This window comes from Osmerus eperlanus, chromosome 5, assembly GCF_963692335.1.
Source record: "Osmerus eperlanus chromosome 5, fOsmEpe2.1, whole genome shotgun sequence".
NCBI lineage: Eukaryota > Metazoa > Chordata > Actinopteri > Osmeriformes > Osmeridae > Osmerus > Osmerus eperlanus.
This window is the reverse complement of record NC_085022.1, coordinates 13,999,634-14,025,048: the sequence shown is the minus strand read 5'-3', so window position 1 is coordinate 14,025,048 and position 25,415 is coordinate 13,999,634. Positions and strand designations below refer to the sequence as shown.

General features: G+C 48.3%; 2 protein-coding genes and 1 non-coding gene across 13 annotated transcripts in view; 2 read left to right on the top strand and 1 right to left on the bottom strand.

Annotated features, from left to right (window-relative positions):
• The first annotated feature begins 521 nt into the window (after positions 1-521).
• Positions 522-4,762, top strand: olfml1 (olfactomedin-like 1). Its single transcript, XM_062460676.1, has 4 exons — positions 522-935; positions 1,325-1,619; positions 1,958-2,253; positions 4,242-4,762. The coding sequence occupies exons 1-4, from the start codon at positions 813-815 to the stop codon at positions 4,734-4,736; spliced, it is 1,209 nt and encodes a 402-aa protein (XP_062316660.1). The 5' UTR covers positions 522-812; the 3' UTR covers positions 4,737-4,762.
• A 441-nt stretch (positions 4,763-5,203) lies between these two features.
• The window catches only part of ppfibp2b (PPFIA binding protein 2b), a 60,382-nt gene continuing 40,170 nt past the window's right edge, over positions 5,204-25,415 (top strand). For 3 of the 11 annotated variants that reach the window (XM_062461793.1, XM_062461787.1, XM_062461788.1), the window contains exons 1-3: positions 5,209-5,393; positions 14,724-14,820; positions 19,079-19,293. In XM_062461793.1, coding sequence (XP_062317777.1) covers positions 14,757-14,820; positions 19,079-19,293 — 279 coding nt within the window. In that variant the 5' untranslated portion in view covers positions 5,209-5,393; positions 14,724-14,756. Of the gene's footprint in view, positions 5,394-14,723; positions 14,821-19,078; positions 19,294-25,415 lie in introns of all 11 variants that reach the window. The other 8 variants (XM_062461789.1, XM_062461785.1, XM_062461791.1 and 5 more) reach the window with 7 other exon arrangements.
• trnac-gca (transfer RNA cysteine (anticodon GCA)) lies at positions 8,554-8,625 on the bottom strand. Its single transcript has one exon. It is a non-coding gene; the product is annotated as a tRNA-Cys (tRNA).

The following is a 25,415-nucleotide window of genomic DNA, read 5'->3' as shown; positions in this document are numbered from 1 at the left end:
GGTGCCTGATATGACAGCAGGAGAATTCCAATCTGCCACAGATCGCATCGTAGGCTATTGGAGAGCCACAGGTGTTCATCACATGTTGTTGATGTCTTCTGAAAAACCATTCTATTTCAGTACAGCGTCACTGAGCTATGAAATTCTCTTTCAGAATCAAGATGGCTTTTAACTTGAATGCGGCTGTGCCTGTTGAGCATTTTTCCAGTGTTCATGACCATCTAAATTCCAAAAACCACACTAAAAACTTAATCAATATCAATCTCTTGAATACATGTAAATTATATAATCTAAGCTGTAGCCATGACCATATATGGGTTGTATGTTCTGTATCAAGGGAAGACATTTCACCAAACAAACTCAAAAGTCAGTTCAGGAAATTCTAAACTGTATCTATTCTGAGAGTGGGTTGGAGTCTCTTTTGAAGGCTTTTGATCATTGACTGTCTCTCCAAACTGAGGACGTGTCACGGGACCATCTGGAGATTATTACAACTAAAAAAACAACAGGAACTCTCCTATTTGGTTCTGTTTTTTCTCGTTCCATCTCTCTCCTTCTCTCTCCCCCTCGCTCTCTCACCCCCACACACAAACACGCACAGAACTTGGAACTAGAAAGTCAGTTGGAACACCAGCTCCTGGAACAGTCTAGAGCCTCACGCCTCTGGAAGGGGACCACTCACAACCAACCAGGAAGACTTGCAAGACAGCAAAAGACAAACAAGCAAGACATATAACAAAACGGTCCGAAAAGGGGCAAACCGCTTTTAAATAAAGCTTTTAAAGGATTTGAACAAACTCCACTCGTCTGGAATGAGGATGTGGACATGGCTGGTCTCTGTGCTGCTCCTCACCCTGGGAGTGGCTCAAACCCAGAGATCTCCCCAGGAGGCCTTCATGATGCAATACTTTGAGCGGAGACTAGCCCAGCTGGAGGTAAGAAAGACAGAGGGAGAGATAGAGAGGGGGAGACATAAACACATTGACAACAGTTTTCTGTCTTTCCCTATGGGCATACAAAGCATTAATATCATTCTACATCTGTTTGGTCTGGAACACTGTGTGTATAGTGTTGCCAGCAATATCTAAAATTCAACATACCAGTTGGTAACATACTAGTTAGTATTAATATACTAGTAACATACTAGCAAACATACTTGTTAGTACTACTAACAAACAAGTAGCATACTAATTGGTAGTAACATACTAGTAACATTGTAGTTAGTAGTAACATACATACACACACACACACACACACACACACACACACACACACACACACACACACACACATACATACATACATAATCTCTCTAACTGAGTAGGAGCGAGTGAACCTGTGTGAGCAGAGGAGCCAGCGCGTGGACCAGAATATCTATGCCTTCACCACAGAGGTGAGAGGTCAGCTGGCTACCATGGACGTCCAGAGGCTGGAGGTGAAGGGCCAGGTGGAGGGGGTGGCCATGAGGGTGGACAGGGTGGAGAGGGACGTGGAGTACCTGGAGAACAAGGTCCCCAACCAGCCACACATCGAGGTGGAGGAGAGCGTGCAGGAGCAGCAGCTGAGAGACGCTCAGCTCAGCCAGCTGAAGAAAAAGGCCAAGATCCCAAAGGGGACGGGTGAGGGGGGGTAGGGGGGGGGGGGGTGAGGTGTGCGTGTACTGTGTGGGGGTGTGAGGTATTTGTGTGTGTGTGTGTATGGGTGTGTGTGGGGAGGTGTGTGCGTGTAAGGTATGTGTGTGGGGGGTGTACGTGTGGGGTAAGTGTGTGGGGGAGTGAGGTGTGTGTGTGTGTGTGGAGGGGGGGTCTTAACCAAGAGTAAAGGTATTCCAGTGGCGTTTGTTGTGAACTTCACACGTCTCAAACATGCAGCGGTGATCACTGAATGACTCATCATTCAGTCCTCATTGACTCATCCCTAAATGACTCCTGATTCATCTCTTCATGCCCGGGTTCAGACTGCAGCACCATGCTGACGGCGGTGAAGTCTCTGAAGATCGTCAAGAAGGCCGGGGACGTCGACGGCTCCTGGCTCAAGGACCCCACCAAGGGCTCTGCTAAGATCTACTTCTTCAGCGGGACCCGGAACAGCACGGTGCTGGAGTTTCCGTCCCTCAAGGTGTTCACCCAGGTCAACTCCAGTCATCGAGCCCTGAGCATGCAGCTGCCCCATCCCTGGCAGGGTACAGGACACGTGGTCTATAACGGCTTCCTCTACTACCACAAGGCCGACACGCCCAACAGGATCCTGAAGGTGAGAAGAAAAAGATCTCACCTCACAGCGTTATCGCTGATGAGGCGCAGGGTTACTCACCAGGAGGATTAATTAAATAATGAGGCGGGGTCAAACGGAGGGTGGGTCAAATCTCATTGCCGAGCGAGGGTTGGCCGAAAAGTGAAGTAGAAATAGCAGATACCTTTTTTTTTTTTTACTTTTCTGTTCAGTAGAAAATAGACAGCGTATCCTTGTACAGATTCTACAAACTCAATGAAAACAATTACAGTTAGGTCCATAAATATTTGGACATTGACACAATTTTCATCATTTTGGCTCTGTATACCACCACAATGGATTTTAAATGAAACAATCAAGATGTGCTTTAAGTGCAGACTCAGCTTTAATTTCAGGGTATTTACATCCAAATCAGGTGAACGGTGTAGGAATTACAACACATTTTATATGTGGCCCCCCCCCCTTTTTAAGGGACCAAAAATAATTGGACAAACTAACATAATCATAAATCTAATTGTCACTTTTAATACTTGGTTGCAAATCCTTTGCAGTCAATGACAGCCTGAAGTCTGGAACCCATAGACATCACCAGACGCTGGGTTTCGTCCCTGGTGATGCTCTGCCAGGCCTCTACTGCAACTGTCTTCAGTTCCTGCTTGTTCTTGGGGCATTTTCCCTTCAGTTTTGTCTTTAGCAAGTGAAATGCATGCTCAATTGGATTTAGGTCAGGTGATTGACTTGGCCATTGCAGAACATTCCACTTCTTTGCCTTAAAAAACTCTTTGGTTGCTTTCGCAGTATGCTTCGGGTCATTGTCCATCTGCACTGTGAAGCGCCGTCCTATGAGTTCTGAAGCATTTGGCTGAATCTGAGCAAATAATATTGCCAGAAACACTTCAGAATTCATCCTACTGCTTTTGTCAGCAGTCACATCATCGATAAATACAAGGGAACCAGTTCCATTGGCAGCCATACATGCCCACGCCATAACACTACCTCCACCATGCTTCACTGATGAGGTGGTATGCTTTGGATCATGAGCAGTTCCTTCCCTTCTCCATACTCTTCTCTTCCCATCATTCAGGTACAAGTTGATCTTGGTCTCATCTGTCCATAGGATGTTGTTCCAGAACTGTACAGGGTCTTTTAGATGTTTTTTGGCAAACTCTAATCTGGTCTTCCTGTTTTTGAGACTCACCAATGGTTTACATCTTGTGGTGAACCCTCTGTATTTACTCTGGTGAAGTCTTCTCTTAATTTTTGACTTTGACACAGATACGCCTACCTCCTGGAGAGTGTTCTTGATCTGGCCAACTGTTGTGAAGGGTTTTTCTTCACCAGGGAAAGAATTCTTCTGTCATCCACCACAGTTGTTTTCTGTGGTCTTCCGGGTCTTTTGGTGTTGCTGAGCTCACCAGTGCGTTCTTTCTTTTTAAGAATGTACCAAACAGTTGATTGAGCCACACCTAATGTTTTTGCTATCTCTCTGATAGGTTTGTTTTGATTTTTCAGCCTAACGATGGCTTGCTTCACTGATGGTGACAGCTCTTTGGACTTCATATTGAGAGTTGACAGCAACAGATTCCAAACACAAATACCATACTTGAAATGAACTCTAGACCTTTTATCTGCTCCTTGTCAATGAAATAACGAACTCCCATGAGGGAATAACATACACCTGGCCATGGAACAGCTGAGCAGCCAATTGTCCAATTACTTTTGGTCCCTTAAAAAGGGAGGGGCCACATATAAAATGTATTGTAATTGCTACACCATTCACCTGATTTGGATGTAAATACCCTGAAATTAAAGCTGAAAGTCTGCACTTAAAGCACATCTTGATTGTTTCATTTCAAATCCATTGTGGTGGTATACAGAGCCAAAATGATGAAAATGGTGTCAATGTCCAAATATTTATGGACCTAACTGTATATGAAAGTATTGCGTTGTATTGCATCGTGTTATATCATACCATGTAATATTCGATTCTGCTGTGTTGCATTCTCCAGGTGTTCCTCCAGAACCAGACAGTAGTTGACAGCATGCTGCTCCCTGGAGCTGGGAGGCTACCTGTGTACTCCCTCACACCCCAGACCTACCTGGCCCTGACCGTGGATGAGCTGGGCCTCTGGGTGCTCCACGCAGACCCCGAATTCGGCGGCAATCTGGTCATCACCAAGCTGGACAAGGACAGTCTGGCGGTGGAACACACCTGGGACACGGCCTGCCAGAGCCGGGATGCCGAGGGGGCGTTCCTGACTTGCGGCACCCTCAACGTGGTGTACAACTCTCGCTACGGAGGCAGGTCGAGCGTCCAGTGCCTGTACGACATCCACGACACCATCCACCACAGGGAAGACAACCCGCTGGTGTTTTTCCCTAAGCGCTACACCAGTCACTCCAGCCTCAACTACCACGCCAAGGACAGGCAGCTGTATGCCTGGGATGATGGTTACCAGACGGTCTATAAGGTGGAAACCAAGAGGAAGGTCGGCTCCGCTTGAGGGGGCGAGGGGGGGCGGGGGGCGGGGAAGAATTGCTTATCGAAATCATATTAATTGTATCCTAATAGAACAACTGTAATAAATAAATCTACTCAAATACAACAAGCTAGATAGAACGTCTTATTAACACTAGATGGCGCCCTTGTCTAAAGAACACATCACTGTAATAAAAGCTTGTTTCAAACCGGTCTGATGTCCCGTGCTTTCTTGAGAACTTGTAGATATTCAAAAACTATTTGGGCTAAAGTGTGACAGTGAGCGTCTACATGGAGCCTAAAATTAAATTACATTTAGCTTAACATATTTGATTTAACCTGTGGTTAACTTTAGTGAGGCCTGTTTGAGGGGACGTGTAAACTACATGATAGCCTAGAACATTTCCCTTGTGAGGACTCATCCTCACTGATGAGAGAGCAGAGTAGCACGTGCAGCTTTCTAGTGTTCGGGACCAGGCCACCACGCCTCCTACCGTGACTTGTGACGGTGATTGGTACGGCTCTTTGATGAGCCAGAGCGCGGCGCGGCTTTGACATCCCGCCGATGTAGGACAGGACATCACAGCGCTGAAGCCCCCAGTGATCGTTAAACCCAAGGGATTCACGAGTTCAGTCACCTGGGTTGCGGCTGGATTTGAAGACTCTGGAGTTCGAACAAACTGTAAGTAAACGAATGGTTTTGCGTCATTTACAAGATAACTTAACTAACCTGTATGTTGATGCAACTCGACGGTTTATTTCGGTTGATACACATAGGCTAGACTGTTGCTGTGTAGTCTAATGTACACATTAGGGATTACGTACAAAATGACAAATTGAAAAAAGGTGACATTACGTAGGCGTACAGAGAGCGATGACCTGTCTATACACGACCAGAAAGTTGCAGCATACACTCAAGAGTTATGTTTATAGGTCGGCTTGTTTTCCTCTTAATTTACTAGTCTCAGTTGTATTTATTCTATAATAACTTTTATAGTGTCATTTACTTTTGAGTAACGTTTTGGAACTGTTACTGAGTGGAGCTGAGTAGGAGGTGTTAACAAGTTGTTTAAGCACAAAATAGGAATCAATTCAAATATACTGGTTTGACTATGACTGGTATATCTGGTTTCTCTGGTTTAGTCATCCGCAGTGCTGGCTTGATAAACGATGTTTAGTATCACTGCACTCACGTTGTGTAATTGCATGCTATCAATTATAATCCGCATGACAAGGAGTGAGATATGTCTTGCTGTGAATGATATGCTAATATACAAATATCAATGCGCGCGCGCGTGTGTGTGTGTGTGCTTATATCTGCTTAGATTAATGGGTGACTCATGGTCCTGGGATGCTTGAGTGTTTGTTGAATATGGACACTGAGTTGAGAGGATGTTCAGAGGGAGTCTCTATTCTCTTGCAAATTACACACAGACAAAGTATCATCTCTTCATGTCCTGCCTGGTTATCTGTCCCCTTTTCTATTTTCATTTATTATACAATGAAAGTGTCATAGACTGTGGCTAGCCATAACGCAATGGCTAGATGAAGTAATACCTACAAGAAGCACATAACGGGTTTAAGAAAGCTTTGTAGTGTGACATTTAACATCAAACCAGGAAACAATTGTGAGCCATGACCAGGAACAAAATCCCAACATCGGTAATATGAAATTAGCATGTTCAAGTGTGTATCTAGTTCTAACCCACAAGATTGGGAGGGGGGGGGGGGGGGCATGCTGTGACTGTAGTAACCAGTTGTGGCATTTGTTCTCATGATCAAAGCGTGTGTTTAATATAGACGGTATAAGCAGTCACAGCAAGCCCTAGGTTTAGATCATTATTCTGTCAACTCACAACTGTGGCTTTGTGAGTCACATGCAGTAGCCCACGGAGGTAATCCTCCGCGGTAGTGATTAAAAAGAAAAAGGGGTGGAAGAAAGGGGTGGAAGAAAAAAAAGAAGAGAGGAAAGAGACAGCGAGAGAGCGGCGAGCCTGAAATGAAGACAGACAGATAGGCAGGCAGGCAGACAGGTGAGTAGGACAAAAGACAGGCTTCAGAGAATAGAGTGAGGAAAACATAACCTCCTCCTAACAGACCTCCTACTGACCATCAGACAGACATTCAGACAGACCTATACCAACAGACAGATAGAAAGATATACAGACTAATCAGTTGGACAGACAGACAGACAGACAGACAGACAGACAGACAGATATGCAGAGAGACAGACAGTGAAACAGACAGAGAAACAGACAGGCCGACAGACATGCAGACAGGCAGACAGACAGACAGGCAGACAGATAGACAGACAGACAGACAGACAGAGAAAGGCCAGTCCTGGTCCTGTGCTGTGTGCCCGTCCCCTCCTCCAGCCCCAAGAATAAACAGAGTGTGATTGTACGTCGGAGGGATGACATACCACCCCAGGACCCGGGCCAGATACATAAACAGATATGCTTATTGTTGAACAACCTCCCCAGCAGATGACTGCAAATCCTGTTTTATTTCGGCATCCACAACATGCACTTCATGTTCTGTTCAGCTGGCATGCCATTTGCCCAGTCCAGTGAACTGATAAACTGTATATTTCCCTTGTGTGTAAATGAATCCTTTACAACCCAGGGGTGTAGGTTTGGCTTGCAAGATGAGGGAGGGGGGGGGGGGGGAATGAGACTTGGGTTTCTATTAGGTTAAGGTTAGGTTAAGGCCTATTTGTCTGATGTATATTCTACTCGATGAACCTTGCTGCTGCATGTTTCGAAAGTGTGACCCTAACCCTCCTGTATCTCCCTACAGTGAAGGGAACGTGAACATTCAAATTGTCCCGAGTGACATTCTGACAAAGTCCAGTTGAAGTGTAAAGCAAATCTTCGTCCTTCTTTGGGGAGATTCGTCATTTGCTCCCTGGAGTTATTCTGTAACCCTGGACTCCAGAGCTTTGGATAACTAGGGGACTGATTGGAGAGACACACATCCCAATCTGTTCTAGTGACTCATCACGCTGATGTCAACATGGTCATCACTGAACCACATGCCTTTCATATTGGATGATAGCATGTTGCCTGACAAACATGTTACATTATCTGTTGATTTGGAACTTGCCCAGTGATCCCCTGAACTTTGACTCTGGAAGCAATCAATGTTTCCTCTTCCCTCCTTCCTCCTTCCTTTCTACTTCGTCCTTGCTTACTGCCTCCTTGCTCCTTATTCCCTGCTCCCTGCCTCTTCGCTCCCTGCCTCCTCGCTCCCTGCCTCTTCGTTCCATGGTCTGTCAGGCTGCTGTTCTGTAGCCCCATGATAGACAGGGTCGGCCCCAGCCAGCCAACCAGCCTAAAGACAAACAGGGGCTCCAGAGTGAGCATTGTTTTAATCTGCGCCAGTTACATGACCATCGCCTGTCAAGGCAGATCAACCACAAGGCCTCAGCCCAGAGGAAGGGGCAGGAGGAGGGGGGGTGGGGGTGGAAGGGGAAGTAGTCAGAGGCGGAGGAGGAGGAGGCTCACTCACACACACCTCACACACCTCCTCTCTACCCTGCGCCTCACACACACACACACACACACACACCTCCCCTCCACTCGATGCCTCACAGCTGCTATGTTGTGTTGGACAGGCCAGGTGGGCAGTTCATAGCTTCATTTCCACAAGTACACTCGGAACAACCTGTCTCATATCCTCTCCTCTTGTTCTCATCAGAGATGGTCTTTTCAGAGATCTTGAAAGAAGATGTAAAGTGTGTCAGCAGGTGAGGCTACTTGAGCAGGGTCAGTAGGGCGGCAGGAACGTATCTGATGTATCCTGCGATGAAATAAAACGTTTCGCACCCGAAGCAGAAAAACAGGGGGCATCCGGATTTGAACCGGGGACCTCTTGATCTGCAGTCAAATGCTCTACCACTGAGCTATACCCCCATGATAAGCAATGGAAAAACGTAGCTTCTTAGCTTTGCTTCTATGTGCTTATGCATGGGTCTGTGTGCTTTGCACTTCCTGTATACATAGTCAGTTTGAGTTTTGAGATAAGAGTGCGAGTCAGATGAGGTATCCTACAGTAACTCTGCCAGGGCTGCAGGTACTGTATGGTGCGGTACACATGTGGGAGTTAATGCTGGCCTGTTATGTGATCTGGGTCTGATCTGATCTGGCAGGCTTGTTGCAGGTGAGGGCTTTGCCACAGTGTAACCCGACTCTGCTCTCCGCTACCAACACACGAGGGGCTGTCAGCGAGAGCCGATCAGTCACTGTGGAGGAAGTTAGCGGCGTACACCTGCAACGCGGCCTATCAGGGTTTAGATTTTTTTCTGTCCCGCTAAAATGTCATGTTTGTTTTTCGGTGTGTGGCTGTACAGTATCAGTTCAACTTAAAACCGCTCAACAGGTGCGCAGAACGGACTACACGTCAACTGTCACTCGCTGCTGTGTTGAGCTAGAAAAGACCTCCTTCCATACCCGCCCCCCCACCCCTCGCCCTTCCTCTGCTGTCAACAAGAGAACAATGAGGCCTTGTACATCATGCAAAAGATCATCTTTCCCTCTCAGGTGCTCTCCCCCCTCCTCTCCCCCCGCCCCGGCCGACCGGGCTGGCTTTGGCTCGGCTCTGGCTCTGTGATAACGAGGACGTGGGCGCTGTCCGGGGGCCTCGCTGTGTCAGACACACGTGCAGCAGGCAGAATGGGACCGTGTACAAACTCTCGCCGCTCATCGACCCGACTCAGCTGTCAGGGGGCTGCGCTGGCCGGATCCTGTGTTTACGGATTAAACGGTGTTGACATGCTGTTGGTGTTGGGCCCTGCTGCAACCAAGAGCTGACTCAGGCCCTCTGTGATTGACTGCTTTCTGCTCGCAGGGATCTCTGGGCTCTGTTGGATGGGTCTGAATAAGGCTGTGGAAAAGGATGTGACAAACCATCTATGACTTTTGTTACCTTCAGATACCGGTTTGATGGATTTTGATGGAGTCAAACAATGCAGAATACATTGAATCTGACCTATGAAAACAAAAATACATGAAAAAATGTGGTCAAGACGTGGTATTATATACTGCAAGCCAATCCTGTGGTAAACACACTTTAATTTTCCTGAACTGGTAAAACCAGCATGTGGCGTATGTTGGTCTGGTCTTCACAGACAGATGTTCATTTCCACCCCTCTCCCTTCTCTACTTCTCTCTGTTCTGCCTGCTCTTCCTAGGTCAGGGCTCTTATAACCAGGTAGTCTTTTACAGCGGTTAAAATTTGTCTTCATCACTTAAATAAGCCAGTTTTTGCCCTGTCTTTAGGCATCTCGCCAGGAAATAGAAATCCTCTCTTTCCCTCACTGTAGCAGACTGAGAATGGAAAAAAACCCGTAATGGAACGGCAGGAGAGTAGAAATAACAATGTGTTATTTCTTCTGTGTTGTGTGTGTGTGACTAAATGTGTGTGTTGGCTGTCGCAGTGTTGTTGTGCGTGTGGACGGTGTGTGACAGCTGATGTGAGTGTGTGACAGGCCTGGGTCCTGCTCCGTCCCCTGCCACAGCGATTACGCCCCGCACCCCTGAGGACGACATTCTGTGGAGCTAACAAGGCCGGCGTGGCATGGCGACATGGATGAGATGTACAGTAGATGTTAGCTGGATGCTAAATATAGGTGACTGACTGTGCCGAGCAACAACAACGGCTCAGTCAACTGAAGGACTGCGTTAGTTAATGGTTGACGCATCTGGACTGCAGTGTGAGAGTGGGCTATTTTGTTGGATTCTTGTTGCTTTGAATGCTGGTTTTAGAGGGCTTTGGAGCATGCTACTGCTTGCTAGATGCTAACACGCTGTAGAAACAAGCCTGAAGCAGTTTGCTGGAGTGGAAAGTGGACTCCATATGGAGCCACACACAAGAGCAATTTGTCTCCCCTCAAGCTTTTCTTTTTGTTTACCCTTAAACTGATAAACATGTGTGAAAGAGTCTCTCTTGAATAAAGGTCAGTCCAGGGATAGTAGTTGTGTGCGCGTGTGTATGCGTGTGTGTGTGCGTGACAGTGATCTAGGTTTAGCTGAGCTGGGCCTTTGGAGCTTAGTCCAGCTTGAACAGCTAGCCATGCTAATCCAAACAAACCACAGTAATTGAGAGAATGGTAAACCCACACCCTTCTCCCGGCGTGTGTGTGTGTGGTTGGGTGTCTATGTGTGTGTGTGTGTGGTTGGGTGTGTGAGCGTGTGTTCAGCTATACTTCTCACGGGTACAGGTTCACGCTCTGGTATTTCCTGTTCTCCTCATAACCACAACAATAATTGTCAGGTTCCCAAAAGCTTCCGTTGCCCGACGCAGCCCTTTTACTGAGTAACCCTGTGGAAGGGAAACAATCTTAGAGCCATCGAGTTTTAGGAAGAGTAACCGTGTTAGTTAGGCAACAGATGGTGTTGTTGTCCTTGTGTGCTTCCCCCATTGTGCTCAACAAGAACAGTGCTGGCTGGGGTGCTTATACGTTAACTGATTGGGTAATAGCCCAATGCCTAATAGTACTGTATAGTCACAGGGGACAACTTTCCCCACCCTCTCTCTTTCTCAGCGTTGTTGTTTGATCTCATTCCAGCTCTTCCTCTATCTCGCTCTCTCCCTCTCTCTCTTCCATTATCTCTGTCCTTCTCTCCCTCCCTTTCTCTCCTGCTCTCTTCCGTCCTCTCTCGTTCCCTCCCTCCCTTATCTCTCCATCGGTCTCTCGTTCTCTTGTTTCTCTCTTTCCTTTTCTCTGCGTCTCTCTCTCTCTATATATATATAACATGGACAGCTCAGTGTTTGTGTCTATCTCCAACATGGAGGACAGGTCAGCGATCTGGAGACTGTTGCTCTGGCTGGGAAGCTGTGGTGAGATGTGTCCTTGCTGTCAGCTCCTGTTAGCTCACGGGTTAGTCTTAGTGTCAGTCCCAACGTTGGTTGTTCCTCCGCCTGGCTGTGTGTGTGGAGGTCACCTTGTTAATCATTAGGCCTGCTCTGTCCCACTAACGCTGAAATGCAGTTTGCATACACAGATGACGGACACACGGTTAGGAATCTCATTATTCAGTTATGTTGTGTTTGTTTTTCTCCAAGAAACTGATCATGACTGAGAATACAGAAATGAACGATCGTGCAACTACGTTGTCGTTTTTTGGAACCGTACTAACAGGAACTGCTATGTAGTCACACTTCATCGTGTGAAACTTGATATGGAGGGTGGGGGGGGGGGGGGCGTTCAGAGGTAATTGGATATTAATATTGATCTTGTTTTGGTAACACAACCCCTTACACTCCTCCACTATACAGTACTATGCCTCATTACACTTTTGTAAAAACCTATACCTCAACCACTTGATACACTTCAAAAAGAACATGTGTGTGCATGAAAATGCATAAGATGCTGCTCTAACTATCAAACCCAGCCAGCTGGAGGAGGAGGAGGGGGAGGAGGAGGAGGAGGGAGGAGGAGGGGGGAGAAGGAGGGAGGAGGAGGAGGAGGGGGGAGAAGGAGGAGGAGGGAGGAGGAAGGGGGAGGAGGAGGAGGGGGGAGGAGGAGAAGGCTCGCTCGTTGTAGAAGGCCGCCTCCACCTCCTCCTCTCGCTGGGTCAGACTGGAGTGGTGCGCCGTACAGCTTTGTGTGATGGGCACGAAACGATTATGCACAAACCGTGTTTGTACTATAAGGACCCTGAATGGTTACAGGGACCAGTCAAATAGCTCAATTTGTTAATGATTCCACTAGGAATGCACCAATCTAGCTGCCGAACGTTGGTATCAGCTAGCCTTTTGGCAAAACTGCTATTTAAACATCGGTATTGGCCCAGTATTTCACAATCGGTGCATCCCCAGGTTACATGGTAGAGCAGGTCCCAAGCGACTTCAGGATCAATTGTAATGGCCAGGAGAGTTTTACACTTACAAACCGTAACAATTAGAGTAAGCTGGCACTGGTGGGCCGCTGGTAAAATGATGAGCAAAACACCAGCCGCTGGTGGCGCCCGCTGATTATGCCACCAGTCGACCGCTGCTGCCCGTCGGTCACATGCTAGCTGGGACTGCATCCCAGACAGTTTGCAGTTCCAACATTTTCTTGCCCGACTTCAGCATAATGACTGTTTGGATGCTGTTGTTTATGTTGTTTATCCGAAGTCAATCTGCTTCAAAGTAACCTCCTGTGCTCCACCAACAAGCAGTCGCAAATAGCCTACTATATTGCATTGATTCTGCCGCGCGTGTTTGCAGACCCTGTTTGAGTCCCTGGCTTGTTCTCATTATTTCCTAACTCGCTGTTTCCTGCATTCTGACTGTTGAGCTAGTTCAGCCAGTCACTGCTGAGGTGTTGAGTTTCAGATACAAATGTGATTTGACTGCAGCGCGCGGGATTAGCGCTCGCTCTCCATAGTCAACAGTTTAGCAGGGCGAAGGGGATGGGAGGAGAATGGAGGGGGGTGCAGAGACAGGTAGATTCAGTGTACAAAAAGAGAGAATCGAGGTCTGCAGAATACGCTGCGGACAGTAAAACTGCACCGTCAGACAGGAAGTTCATTATAATTGGATGTCAAATAGTTCTGGCCTGGGCGCTTTCTGGTAAATATAGCCCCTCCCCCCCGCTATATATACTGTAGTGTGATCCTCCTCAGACTGGGTCTGTGTTTGGGGGAGCTGTGAGATAATCTGTATGATAATTCCAGGCTTCTTTTCTACGATCAACTATTAAGGCCTCGTTGCATTCACCAAAACACCAGCAAACTGACATCACAGTTTGCTTGTCGGTGGAATGCTGTCGTCATCCGAGGCAGCGAAGTTTAAACCAGGGCTGATCAACTTGTTCTACAGGAGGTTGTGACTGAAACAAGGTGTGTCTGTTTCAGGATCAACTCTACCAAACCAGAAGTTACCTGGACAGATCAATAAACAGATAGTTCCTTATCTGGGGGGTGAAACAGGAAGCTGTCTATATCATATCTATTGACCCCCCCCCCCCCCCCCCCCATGTATTATTATTCTTTTTTAAAGATTCGAATACAATAATGTTCAGGGGGTGGTGTGTTCGTTTGCCACCAGACATGAGCTGTTGCCTTGATGAAGTCCAACCAGGCCCCTTCATTAAGCTGACAGCCTCTCTCTCTCATGCTCCACAGTTGCATGACCAGGCATGGCCTACATACACTAGGCCAGTATAGTAGAGTATACAGTAGGCCAGTATAGTAGAGTATACAGTAGGCCAGTATAGTAGAGTATACAGTAGGCCAGTATAGTAGACTGGATGGGTTATTAAGCTTAGTGTCCCACTGTGTTTAACTGTCACAGTACCAAGGCCCCCTGGCTTCATGGTGTCTAATCTCAGGCTCTTTAAGGATTTGAGGGTTCAACACATAGACACATGATTTCAACAGTTATTATAACACTAAACCGTCCTTTGACCAGATAAACAAAGGGTCTGTCAGTGAGTCTGAATGGAGCTATCCGCAAGTGTCTCAACCAGCCTAATGTGGCCCTGCTGGTTATTAACAATGTAGACACCACGGCCCTTTCAGCAGACTGTCTGTCTGTCTGCCTGTCTGCCTGTTTATATCCCTGCCTGCCTGTCTTGATATCTGTCTGTCTGTCTGCCTGCCTGCCTATTTCTGTGCCTGCCTGCCTCCACGCGGTTCACAATCATTTCAAGGATTCGATGAGGGGATTAGTTTGAACAGCTTTTCCATTGTGTGTCATGCTTATAATGAAGGCGTCAAGTGATCATTTCTAAAGAGAATCAGAAGCCATGTTTGAGCCTGTCGGCTGACTTCTTGGATTGGTGACAGAGGCCACGAAGAAGACAGCATCAATGTGTCCTAATTCAGTAGAGGCCTTACAGTTTTGCACCCATACAGTATATCTGGGATGTGTGTAATCTGTAAAACATTCCACTTTTGAGTTCACCAATAGACATTTACTGCACACTGAAGATCATTTGAATTTGAAGCCCTTAAGACTTCATCACACTTGGAATTTCTCTCCTCTCGTCATCATCTTCTTCTTCTTCCTCCTCCTCTCACAGGAAGTCAGCAGGCGAAGGCAGCCGGCTGTTGCCATGGAATCAGACGCCAGTCACATGTTAGAGGCAGCCTTGGAGCAGATGGATGACATCATCGCTGGTAAGAGCTAAGCAACTTTGTGGCACAAACTGGGATTTGTTTATTAATATTATCCCTTTGAACAACAACTCCTTAAACAAGTCCTGCATGGGAGGTCATTTCTTTCAGTTTTACTGTAAGTGAATGAAGCCAGGACAATAAATAATTTATACTTTCTTAAAAGTGTCCTATACCTGTCTCACAATGTTATGGGACAGGTATACAAAATACACAATCTTTATGTTGCTTTGAAATATTGTAATACTGTAAATTACCGTAATGTGAATGTTTCATCAGGGCGACACTGGGGGCCATTTTGTACTCACTGTGTGTGCCCATGACAGGTGTATGTGGGACTTTACCTTTCCTGCACTGTCATTACACAGTAATTTGTTCTGCAAAATAGATAAAGCTGCAGGTGTGTGTTTGATGCCAGGTGTGTGAGTGTGTGTGTTTTTCTGTGTGTTTTCAATGAAAGATGTGTGTGTGTGTGTGTGTGTGTGTGCATGCATGCGTGCGTGCTCACCCCCTGACACAATGGGCAGGATAACGCAGGCTAATAGCATAGCAATGAGCTGCTGAATAAAACATGGGGTCTGTCTGAGGAAGGTGACACTGCTCTACCCGACACTGCTCTCATAGGTCTGGAAACATATTGCTGCTTATCTCTCTGTACCCTACCACTGGCTATATACCTGTCTGTCTGTCTGTCTGTCTGTCTGTCTGTACCCGACCACTGGCTATATACCTGTCTGTCTGTCTGTCTGTACCCGACCACTGGCTATATACCTGTCTGTCTGTACCCTACCACTGACTACATGGCTGTCTGTCTGCATTACAACTAACTGTATGCCTTTCTGTTTTAAGTAGGTCTGCTAATACAGACACACATTGGCAGTCAGCCATGACAAGATAGACAGACAGACAGACAGATAGATAGATATATCGGTAGTCCAGCTGTGACACAATCCCAAGCCTGTCAGATGGCTTGTCTCCCTCCTCTCAGACTGATGGCCAGTTACCCTGCTGCCCCCATCGGCTACAAACTGTCATGTCAAGCCTGTCACACACACTCTCACACACACACAAACACACACACACTCAGCAATTTGTTGACTGACTGCAATAACCATTTAGCCTTGATTAGTTAAATCATTTTGGCAATGGCTAAGCTTGCTGCAGGGAACATGACCCACTCCCATACCACACGCACACAAACACACACACACTGATCCCCTTGCTCCCTGGCCCCTTATCTTGCTCCTAATTTGCCCATTAGTTCCCCCACTAACAACATTCATGTTCAGATGCCCCTCTCTCCTCTTTCCTCCTCCCGTTCCCCTCTCCCCTCTCTCCTGCACCCTCTCATCTCTCTTCCCCCCTCCCCTCCCCCCTCTCTCCTCCCCCTCTTTCCTCCTCCCGTTCCCCTCTCTCCTCCACCCTCTCCATCTCTCTTCCCCCCTCCCCTCCCCCCTCTCTCCTCCCCCTCTTTCCTCCTCCCGTTCCCCTCTCTCCTCCACCCTCTCCATCTCTCTTCCCCCCTCCCCTCCCCCCTCTCTCCTCCCCCTCTTTCCTCCTCCCGTTCACCTCTCCCCTCTCTCCTCCACCTTCTCCATCTCTCTTCCCCCGTCCCCTCCCCCCTCTCTCCTCCCCTCCTGTCCCAGCCTATCCTCTCATTCCTTTCAGATGCTGTGTTTTGTGATGTGTCGTCCTATTGTAAGCTCACTTTCATTAAAGAGGCCATTCCTCAGAGTATACTCAACACAAAGTAGAATTCTTATCCTGTTGCCCTGACCGAGTTCTTAGAACCAATCGTCACAGGTATTTTAATAAGCTGGTCTGATTACTGAGTAGAAAAGGTTCCCATTTGAGAATGCAGACTGGTTCAGGAGTTCTGATGAGGTTCGAATGTGGGCACTGACTGTTTTTTCATGCTCAAGAGTTATGTGGATTCGATAGCAATGTACTGTACATGCGCCACCTACTGGCCATTACAGAAATAGTTAAGAGTTACAGGAAGGACTCCATGTACAAGTCTTATTTTAATGCTTGAAATGCTTAATATGAACTTTTGCCAAGATCAGGTGTACGTCTGCAATCATATTCAAAGGTATTTGCCATCAGAAAAGAACAGTTTAAAAATCATGCTACACAGTGAAAAGGCTTGTCCGTATTTCTGGGTGCGTTGCACATATCAGACAACTGATACACACCCGTGTTTGGCTGCATCCATGCTCGTGATATTTGTAGAGGAGACGCGAGCGGGCGTGAATAATCCCTTCCTGTACGCCCGGCTCTCCTCCGCCCACCACCGCCCCGGGCGCTGGACGGGACGTATTCTGGGGCTGCAGCTCTGCTTGCTGCAGCTCTGGCTGCTCTGGGTGTCCTCACACACTCTCACACACTCTCTAACACACGCACTCTCTCACACACTCTCTAACATACACACTCTCTAACACACGCACTCTCTCACACACTCTCTAACATCCACACTCTCTAACATACACACTCTCTAACACACGCACTCTCTCACACACTCTCTAACACACACCCTCTATAACACACACACTCTCACACACTCTCTAACATACTCACTCTCTAACACACGCACTCACACACACTCTCTAACACACACACACACTCTCTAACGCACACCCTCTAACACACACACTCTCTAACACACGCACACACTCTCTAATACACACTCTCTCTAACACACACGCTCTCTAACACACACACACTCTCTAACACGCACTCTTAAGTCACACACTCTCTAACACACTTTACTGTAACACACACACACTAACACACACTCTAACACACACAAACAACATGCACTTCACTGTGTTTGGGTCCCTCTGCTCTGGGCTCAGACCAGCCCATGGGTTAGCATCATTATCCTGACCATCATCATCATCATCATGTAACTACGTTGTGTAGAGGCTGGACTCATAGTACAGTATTGAGAAGTAGAGAGCCAGCTCCATATTCTAGGTCTCGGTGCCGTGAGATGATGAGAAGGCAGAAGGGTCGAGTACTGGAGCGTTCTGTCTTCATGCTAATCCTGTTCTGTGATCCTCTCTCTAATGTGGGATTAGCTGGCGTGTAGCAGATCTCCTCTCCCAGCCTCAGAGCGAGTCAGCCTGTCCACCTGTTACTGATAGCCCTGAGGCAGCACTGCCACGGTCTCCTACAGGTGGTGTCAGCGAGGGCTGCCTCACTGATGTTGGACCGCTGAACTGCTGCGTCAGACAATTCCCTACAGCACAGCAACTTTATAAGAGCCCCCAGATGTGTGTGTGTGTGTGATCTGTAGTCCCAGATGTAGTGTGTGTTTGTGTGTGATCTGTAGTCCCAGATGTAGTGTGTGTGTGTGTGATCTGTAGTCCAGATGTGTGTGTGTGTGTGATCTGTAGTCCCAGATGTAGTGTTAAAAGTCTTGCTGGGCCAGAGTAGAGATGTGATGTGATGCAGGAGACACGTGGACAGACGGAGAGATGGAGGGATGGAGAGATGAACAGAGGAGTTAGGGACTAAGCTGATTGGCACTGCCCAACCTCTGGTCACCTCTGGTGTTTACTTGTCTGACAAAAGTTTTCTGAACAGAGGATCGCTACGATCATCTTTGCAGAGAGCCCAGTGTAGATGCCCAGTGTAGATGCCCCCTCTTTTGAAATTCCTTATTGTGTATGCCTTTAAATGAAGCCTGAGAATCAGGACGCAAAAACTGTAGTATCAGGTGACTTCTCTCTCTCTCTCTCTCTCTCTCTCTCTCTCTCTCTCTCTCTCTCTCTCTCTCTCTCTCTCTCTCTCTCTCTCTCTCTCTCTCTCTCTCTCTCTCTCTCTCTTTCACACACACACATACATACACACACACACACACATCCGTCAAGGACACATAAGCTGTTTGCCTGTGCATCTCCAGTGTGCTTAGTGAAGGTTCCGAGGTCACCGAAACTACAATACTGTACTGTATGCTGTATGTGCCTCATGACTGTCCTTTTATCCCAACTCTAATCTCAATCATTTGTTCTTCATCTCTTTCTCTTACTTTATCCCTCTCTCTTTCTTTTCCTCTCTCTCTTTCTTTATCCCCCTCCCACCCCCTTTCCTTCTCCCTTCCTCTCCCTCTCTTGCTTTCTCTCTATGTCTCTCTCCCCCTGTTCCCTCCCTCCCTCCCTCCCTGTCTCCCTCCCTGTCTGTCTGTCTCCCTGTCTGTCTGTCTCTCTCACTCTTCCCCCCTGTCTGTCTGTCTCTCTCCTTCCCCTCCCCCCTCCAGGCTCCAAGGCGGCAGCAGAGTACTCTAACGGGCTGCTGGATCTGGGCTCCCCGTCCTCGTGCATCTCGGCGGGGCCCCTGCAGGTGCTGCAGCTGGCCGAGGAGCTGCGCCTGGCCCTGGAGCTGCAGGCCAGCCAGGAGGACAGGGCCAGCCTCCGGGCCCAGGTCTCCAGCACCACCGCCCACACGCTCCTGCTGTGGCTGGACAACGGAGAGGTGAGCAGGCCATCGTCGGTACCAAGGGTGGGGCATACTTTGGAGGGCTTGGAGCTTTCGCGGCCCAATCGGATGTGGTTTACTGTGACGGGGTTTAGTGTGGGAAGCAGAGATCTTGAGATACTATGTGCTCTCTCTTTCTGTCTGTCTGTCTGTCTGTCTGTCTGTCTCTCTCTCTCATTATGTCTCTCTTTCCCTCTTTCTCTCTCTCCAACATGGGTCTGTTTGTTGCATGCTTGTGACAGGACACTTCTTTTGTGGAGGAGAGTCTCTGTAGTTATCTGACATCAAGGACAACATGTCCTTACTCACGGTGTCCATAAATGACACGGGAGAGAAGTGTGTTCCCTGAGGGTCTGTGCGAGGGAGTCAGACCAGGCTGGGGTCAGGCCAGGGCTGGATTCCTCTCCTCTCCTTCACCGTGGCGTGCTGTGACACACTCCACAGCTCCAATCCATCCCCGGATTCTCACACCGCTCCAACACTATTCAGATCCTAGGGAGGGAGGGAGGGAGGGAGGGATGGAAGGGGAGGGGAGGGAGGGGTCACCCTGAGTTGAAGGGTGAGGAGAGAGTAGTAATGAAGCAGGCTGGAGCTGGAGCCTGGCTCTGGGGGAGGAGGGGGCCGAAAGGGGGAGAAGAGGGGGGCGAGGAGGGGGTTGGAGCGGGGAGACCAGAAGGTTTGGACGAGGTTTAAAGAGCCCAAGTGTTCCTCCGAGACACGAACAGAGCGGAGGGCCAGCTTCCTGCTTTCGACAGACCCTCCTCTTTCTTCCACTCTGCTCTCGCTCTCTCCCTCTCTCCAGCCCCTGCCCTCTCCCTCACAGCCCTCTCCTCCGTCGGTCCTCGCTCCGCGGCTCACTCTCCCCTTGCCTCTCTCCAAGGACGTTCTCTCTCTCCCTCCCTTCACACCTCCCCTCCCTCGCCTTCTCGTCTCACACTCCTCGATCTTCGCCGCCCCGGCGTCCCGTGAGGTCACCTCAGGCTGGGCCGAGGTAAGTCTTTGACCCTCCTTCCTCTGGTCGGCTCGTCCTGCCGGGAGAAATCGGTGGATGATCGTAGGTTTCGGTGTACTGATTTGCTTGCTCGTCACGCTGGGGGTGGGCGAGTTGCTATTCGGTTTGCTGCGGGTGCACCTCATGACCAGTTTTTAGGAGGGGGTCTGTCGACAGCGTGACATGCTGGTCATATTTGAGAAAATGACAAGCACATGACATCTGGACTGTGAGAGAGGCTTTGTTTATTGTTCTGTAGTATTGTAATGTTGTTAAAATATCAACCGTTTCCAGGTGCTACTTGTTATTGTTGTTGGGGCTGGACGCTGGGGGGAAGGGGAGGGATAGCTGCTGGTGAGTTGAATTGGCCGAGCTGGTATTTTCTTTTAAACTTGTCCTGTGTCCTGTGGCTGTCTCCCTAAGAGAGATAAGAATGTGGCGTTGCTGTGGGATCATCAGATCCTGGATCTGTGCCTCAGCCAAAAGCTTCTGCTCTATCTGGACTGTAGAGGTCTCACATGCTACACACTCATTTCTCCTCCTTCCTTTCTTCCTCTCCTCCTCCCCTCCTCTCCTTCCTTCCTTCCTTCCCCTCGCTACTGAGGCAAAGCAAGATCAAACACACACGCTCCTCAATCAAACAGAACCCATTGCCCTCATAAGGTCTCAGCACACTTTTTGTAACACACATACACACAGATTCACATGTATACACACAGACAAACAAGCACACTTCATTAAAACCCTCACATTCAGTGAGAAACACACAGAGGAGCCTGGAAGAGAGCCAGGGAAAGAGATGTACAGATATAGACTACTAGGAACATGCTTGAGACATTCTAGCACTTACTAGGAACATTCTAGCAACATTATAAGAACATGCTAGGATCATGCTAGGAGCATGCTAAGAACATACTATGAACATGCCAGTAACATGCTAGGCCCCCTGGGCACAGGGACCCAACACCTGTGACAAAATACTGACCTCAACCCAGGGGGTTTGTTAGATTTGCATGTTTAACATAGTTAAGGGAACATTATAAACTAATTTACATAGTACCAATTCAACCTAGAAAGTTAAATCAAGCTGCCCTGAAGCCATACTTGTTGCTGAGGCAGAACAGTAAGATGTGAGTTGTTTTACATTTAGCAGACGCTCTTATCCAGAGCGACTTACAGTAAGTACAGGGACATTCCCCGAGGCAAGTAGGGTGAAGTGCCTTGCCCGAGGACACAACGTCATTTGCATGGCCGGGAATCGAACTGGCAACCTTCAGATTACTAGCCCGACTCCCTCACCGCTCAGCCACCTGACTTGTTTTGATCGAAGTTCCTGCTAAACGATCTCATTGTTCACCTCATCACAGCCGGCAGAGTGTGTCCCGTCCTCAGCTCCGAGCGATCTAGAACCTTCTCACGTGTGACGGTGTGGAAGATAGAGCACCCAACAGGTTTCGCAAGTCTAAAGATCAGAGCTGACCCAGTCTGTGGCTCTCTGGGAGACGTAAAGATGTTTCTCATCAAGAGATTCGTCGAGGAGGGGGATTTCAAACGGGACGTCAGGTAATGAAGACACGTTCTGGGCAGACTGAGCCAGAGGATGACCTAGAGCACTAGTACTATGTGTGCTATGTGCTCTGGAGGATTTACAGAGCTGTGTGTTTCCTGGAGTGGGCTGGCTTGTCACATACCAAGTCTTCAAAGACAGCCTCGCTGACTGCAGCTAATTATTACTGTCTGCATGGCGGGGGCCCGCTGCAGCATGCCCTGCATACATGACCCCCCACTCCACACACTGGTGTGTGTCTGTGTGTGTATGTGTGTGGTGTGTGTCTGTGTGCATTCTGTGTGTGTATGTGTGTGGTGTGTGTCTGTGTGCATTATGTGTGTGTATGTGTGTGGTGTGTGTCTGTGTGCATTCTGTGTGTGTATGTGTGTGGTGTGTGTCTGTGTGCATTTTGTTTGTGTATGGAACTGGGTGTTACATGGAGTCTCATGCACAGGAAGTGGAACCTTGTGGAAATGAACCCAGTCTGCATAATGAGACAGTGCATTGATCTGCCGGATAGCTGCAGATGAAAGAGAGAGAGAGAGAGAAAGAGAGAGAGAAAGAGAGAGAGAAAGAGAGAGAGAGAGGATAAGGGGACTGGAAAAGAGAGAGAGAATAGAGGGATTGGAAGAGAGAGAAGAGGATAGAGGGATTGGAAGAGAGAGAGAGAGGATAAGGGGACTGGAAAAGAGAGAGAAAGAATAGAAGGATTGGAAGAGAGAGAGAAAGAGAGAGAGAGCGAGAGAGAGAGAGAGAGAGAGAGAGTAGAGAGAGAGAGAGAGAGAGAGAGAGAGAGAGAGAGACGATAAGGGGATAGAGGCATTGGAAGAGAGAGACAGAGAGAGCGCATAGGGGGCTTGAAGAGAGAAAGAGAGCTTTAGCCCGAGGCAGAATGGTTAGGAAAGAAGAGGTGGAGATTGAAGGATAGTCATAGTGTCTTTCACCCCTCACCAGAGAATGTTCTGAAAAGTATTTTTTACTTCAGGCTCACATTGTGACTTGAATAAGTGGGGCAAGAGAGAAGAGGAATGGGAAAAAGAGAGAGTAAAGTAGTGTGAAGGATAGAGGGAGTAAGAGAGAGAGAGAAAAGGAGAAAGACACGAGAGTGACAACGTGAAAGTGAGGGAAGGAGAGCTGCTGTCATAGCATCTTGTTTAGACTGACATTACAGCCTGTTGCTGTGTTACATTTAGACAGACAGCAGATGCTGGGGGGTCTGTCTGCTCTCTCTCTCTGTCTGCTCTCTCTCTGTCTGCTCTCTCTCTGTCTGCTCTCTCTGTCTGCTCTCTCTCTGTCTGCTCTCTCTCTGTCTGCTCTCTCTCTGTCTGCTCTCTCTGTCTGCTCTCTCTCTCTGTCTGCTCTCTCTCTGTCTGCTCTCTCTCTGTCTGCTCTCTCTCTCTGTCTGCTCTCTCTCTGTCTGCTCTCTCTCTGTCTGCTCTCTCTGTCTGCTCTCTCTCTGTCTGCTCTCTCTCTCTGTCTGCTCTCTCTCTGTCTGCTCTCTGTCTGCTCTCTCTCTGTCTGCTCTCTCTCTCTGTCTGCTCTCTCTCTCTGTCTGCTCTCTCTCTGTCTGCTCTCTCTGTCTGCTCTCTCTCTGTCTGCTCTCTATCTCTCTGTCTGCTCTCTCTCTCTCTGTTTGCTCTCTCTCTCTCTGTCTGCTCTCTCTCTGTCTGCTCTCTCTGTCTGCTCTCTCTCTCTCTGTCTGCTCTCTCTCTGTCTGCTGTCTCTCTGCTCTCACTCTCCGCTCTCTCTCTCTCTGTCTGCTCTCTCTCTGCTTTCTTTCTTTGTCTCTGCTTTCTCTCTCTCTGCTTTCCTTTCTTTGTCTCTCTCTCTTTGCTGTCTTTCTCTCTCTCTCTCTCTCTCTCTCTCTCTCTCTCTCTCTCTCTCTCTCTCTCTCTCTCTCTCTCTCTCTCTCTCTCTTTCTTTCTTTGTCTCTCTCTGTCTGCTCTCTCTGCTTTCTTTCTGTCTTTCTCCTCATTTTTTCTCTCTCTCTGCTCTCTTTCTCTCAATCGGTCTGCTTCTCTCTGTCCACTCTCTCCCTCTCTCTCATTTGATCCCTCCCTCCCTCTGTCTTTCTGCTTTTGTCTGCTCTCTCTCTCTCTTTCGCTCATTTGATCATTCTAACTGTGTAACTGTGACTAGCTGGCCTGGGGGGTGTGGACATTTGGCTGTCTGCATCTGTCTGTCAGGCGCAGAGGGGGAGAGGGGAGGGGAGGAGGGAAGAGACGACTGGGAGGGAGGAGGGGAGGAGGAGTGAGAGGAGAGGAGAGGGAGGGAGGGAGGCAGGGAGGGAGGGAGGCAGGGAGGGAACAGTCAGGAGGCAGAGCTGGGGTCATAAAACCTTCTCCACACTGCAGACCAGCTGAGCTCCAGTGTAGGACAGCGCCTAGGTCAACTTCTCACTGCATTCCAAGAGAGAGGGAGGGAGAATGAGAGAGAGAGGGGGAGGGAGAAGGAGGGAGGGAGAGTGAGAGAGAGAGAGAGAGAAAGAGAGAGAGAGAGAGAGAGAGAGAGAGAGAGAGAGAGAGGGAAAGCAATCTTCGAGGAAAAAGATTGAAAGAAGGGGTTGGACTAGAGAGAGAACGGATAGCGTGTGCGGTTAATCTCCCTTTCTTTATATCTGGTTTTATCTTTTGTATCTCTTTCTTTTTTTAATCTCTTCTTCCTTATTTTTCTTTCCCCTGCCATGCCCTTCTCTGCTCACCATAGCTGAAGCTCTCTGAGGATGTATTTTGTGTCACTCTCCTTCTGTAGAAAGAAGTCAATATTCATCTATGGATTCCCTCCATCTGTCTCTTTCTCCCCCCCTCTCTCTGTTGTGTTTTCTCCATAGAAACACAGGTGTCACGCCCATCTGGAGGTCCTTTGCCCCTTACCATGTCCTCCACCAGACCCTTTTGATGTTGTTGTTGTTGGTTGGTCGAACCTGACTGTCCCGCCTGATATTTGGAGACTGTGTGTCGAGGCAGAGAGTTGCGGGGGGGGGGTCACCTCGACCCGCTGACGATGGCCGCCACGGCCCCTGTGGTGGTGCATCAAACTGCTGTTAGGAAACAGTAGAAATCGGTTGAGTCAGGATTGAGGCACACCTTCCTCAGTCAGTAGCTTGTATTGGACAGAAAGCATGAAATAGGCTTGTTCAGGATATGGGGTGCACTGGAGATCTGGTGGTGTGGAAGACAGATAATGAGGCAATAGCTGCTCTGCTGATTGTGATCAACATAAGCACGTAAACATTCCCTGATATTTCCCACAGTGATTTGATTGACAAGCTGTCGAAACCCTGCTATTAGCCAGACAAAGGTTATGGTTGTAAGGAATGGTCTGCCAAATAATAAAGGTAACTAGTTGTCAGGTGAGGCTGGAGAGGAACCATGTCTTCACCTCATCCAGACTGTCTCCCCAGCCCACATTTCCAGCTGAGGACTCCAAACACGCTTACCCACAAATCCTTGCAGTTCTCTGGCTTACAGAGGGAGCAGGATGCAGAGATGAAAGGCTGATGTGTCTGAGAAAAGAGAAAATGAGAGGAGGAACGAAAGGAGAGGGAGAGTAAAACTCAGAGAGAGAAAGATCCAGACC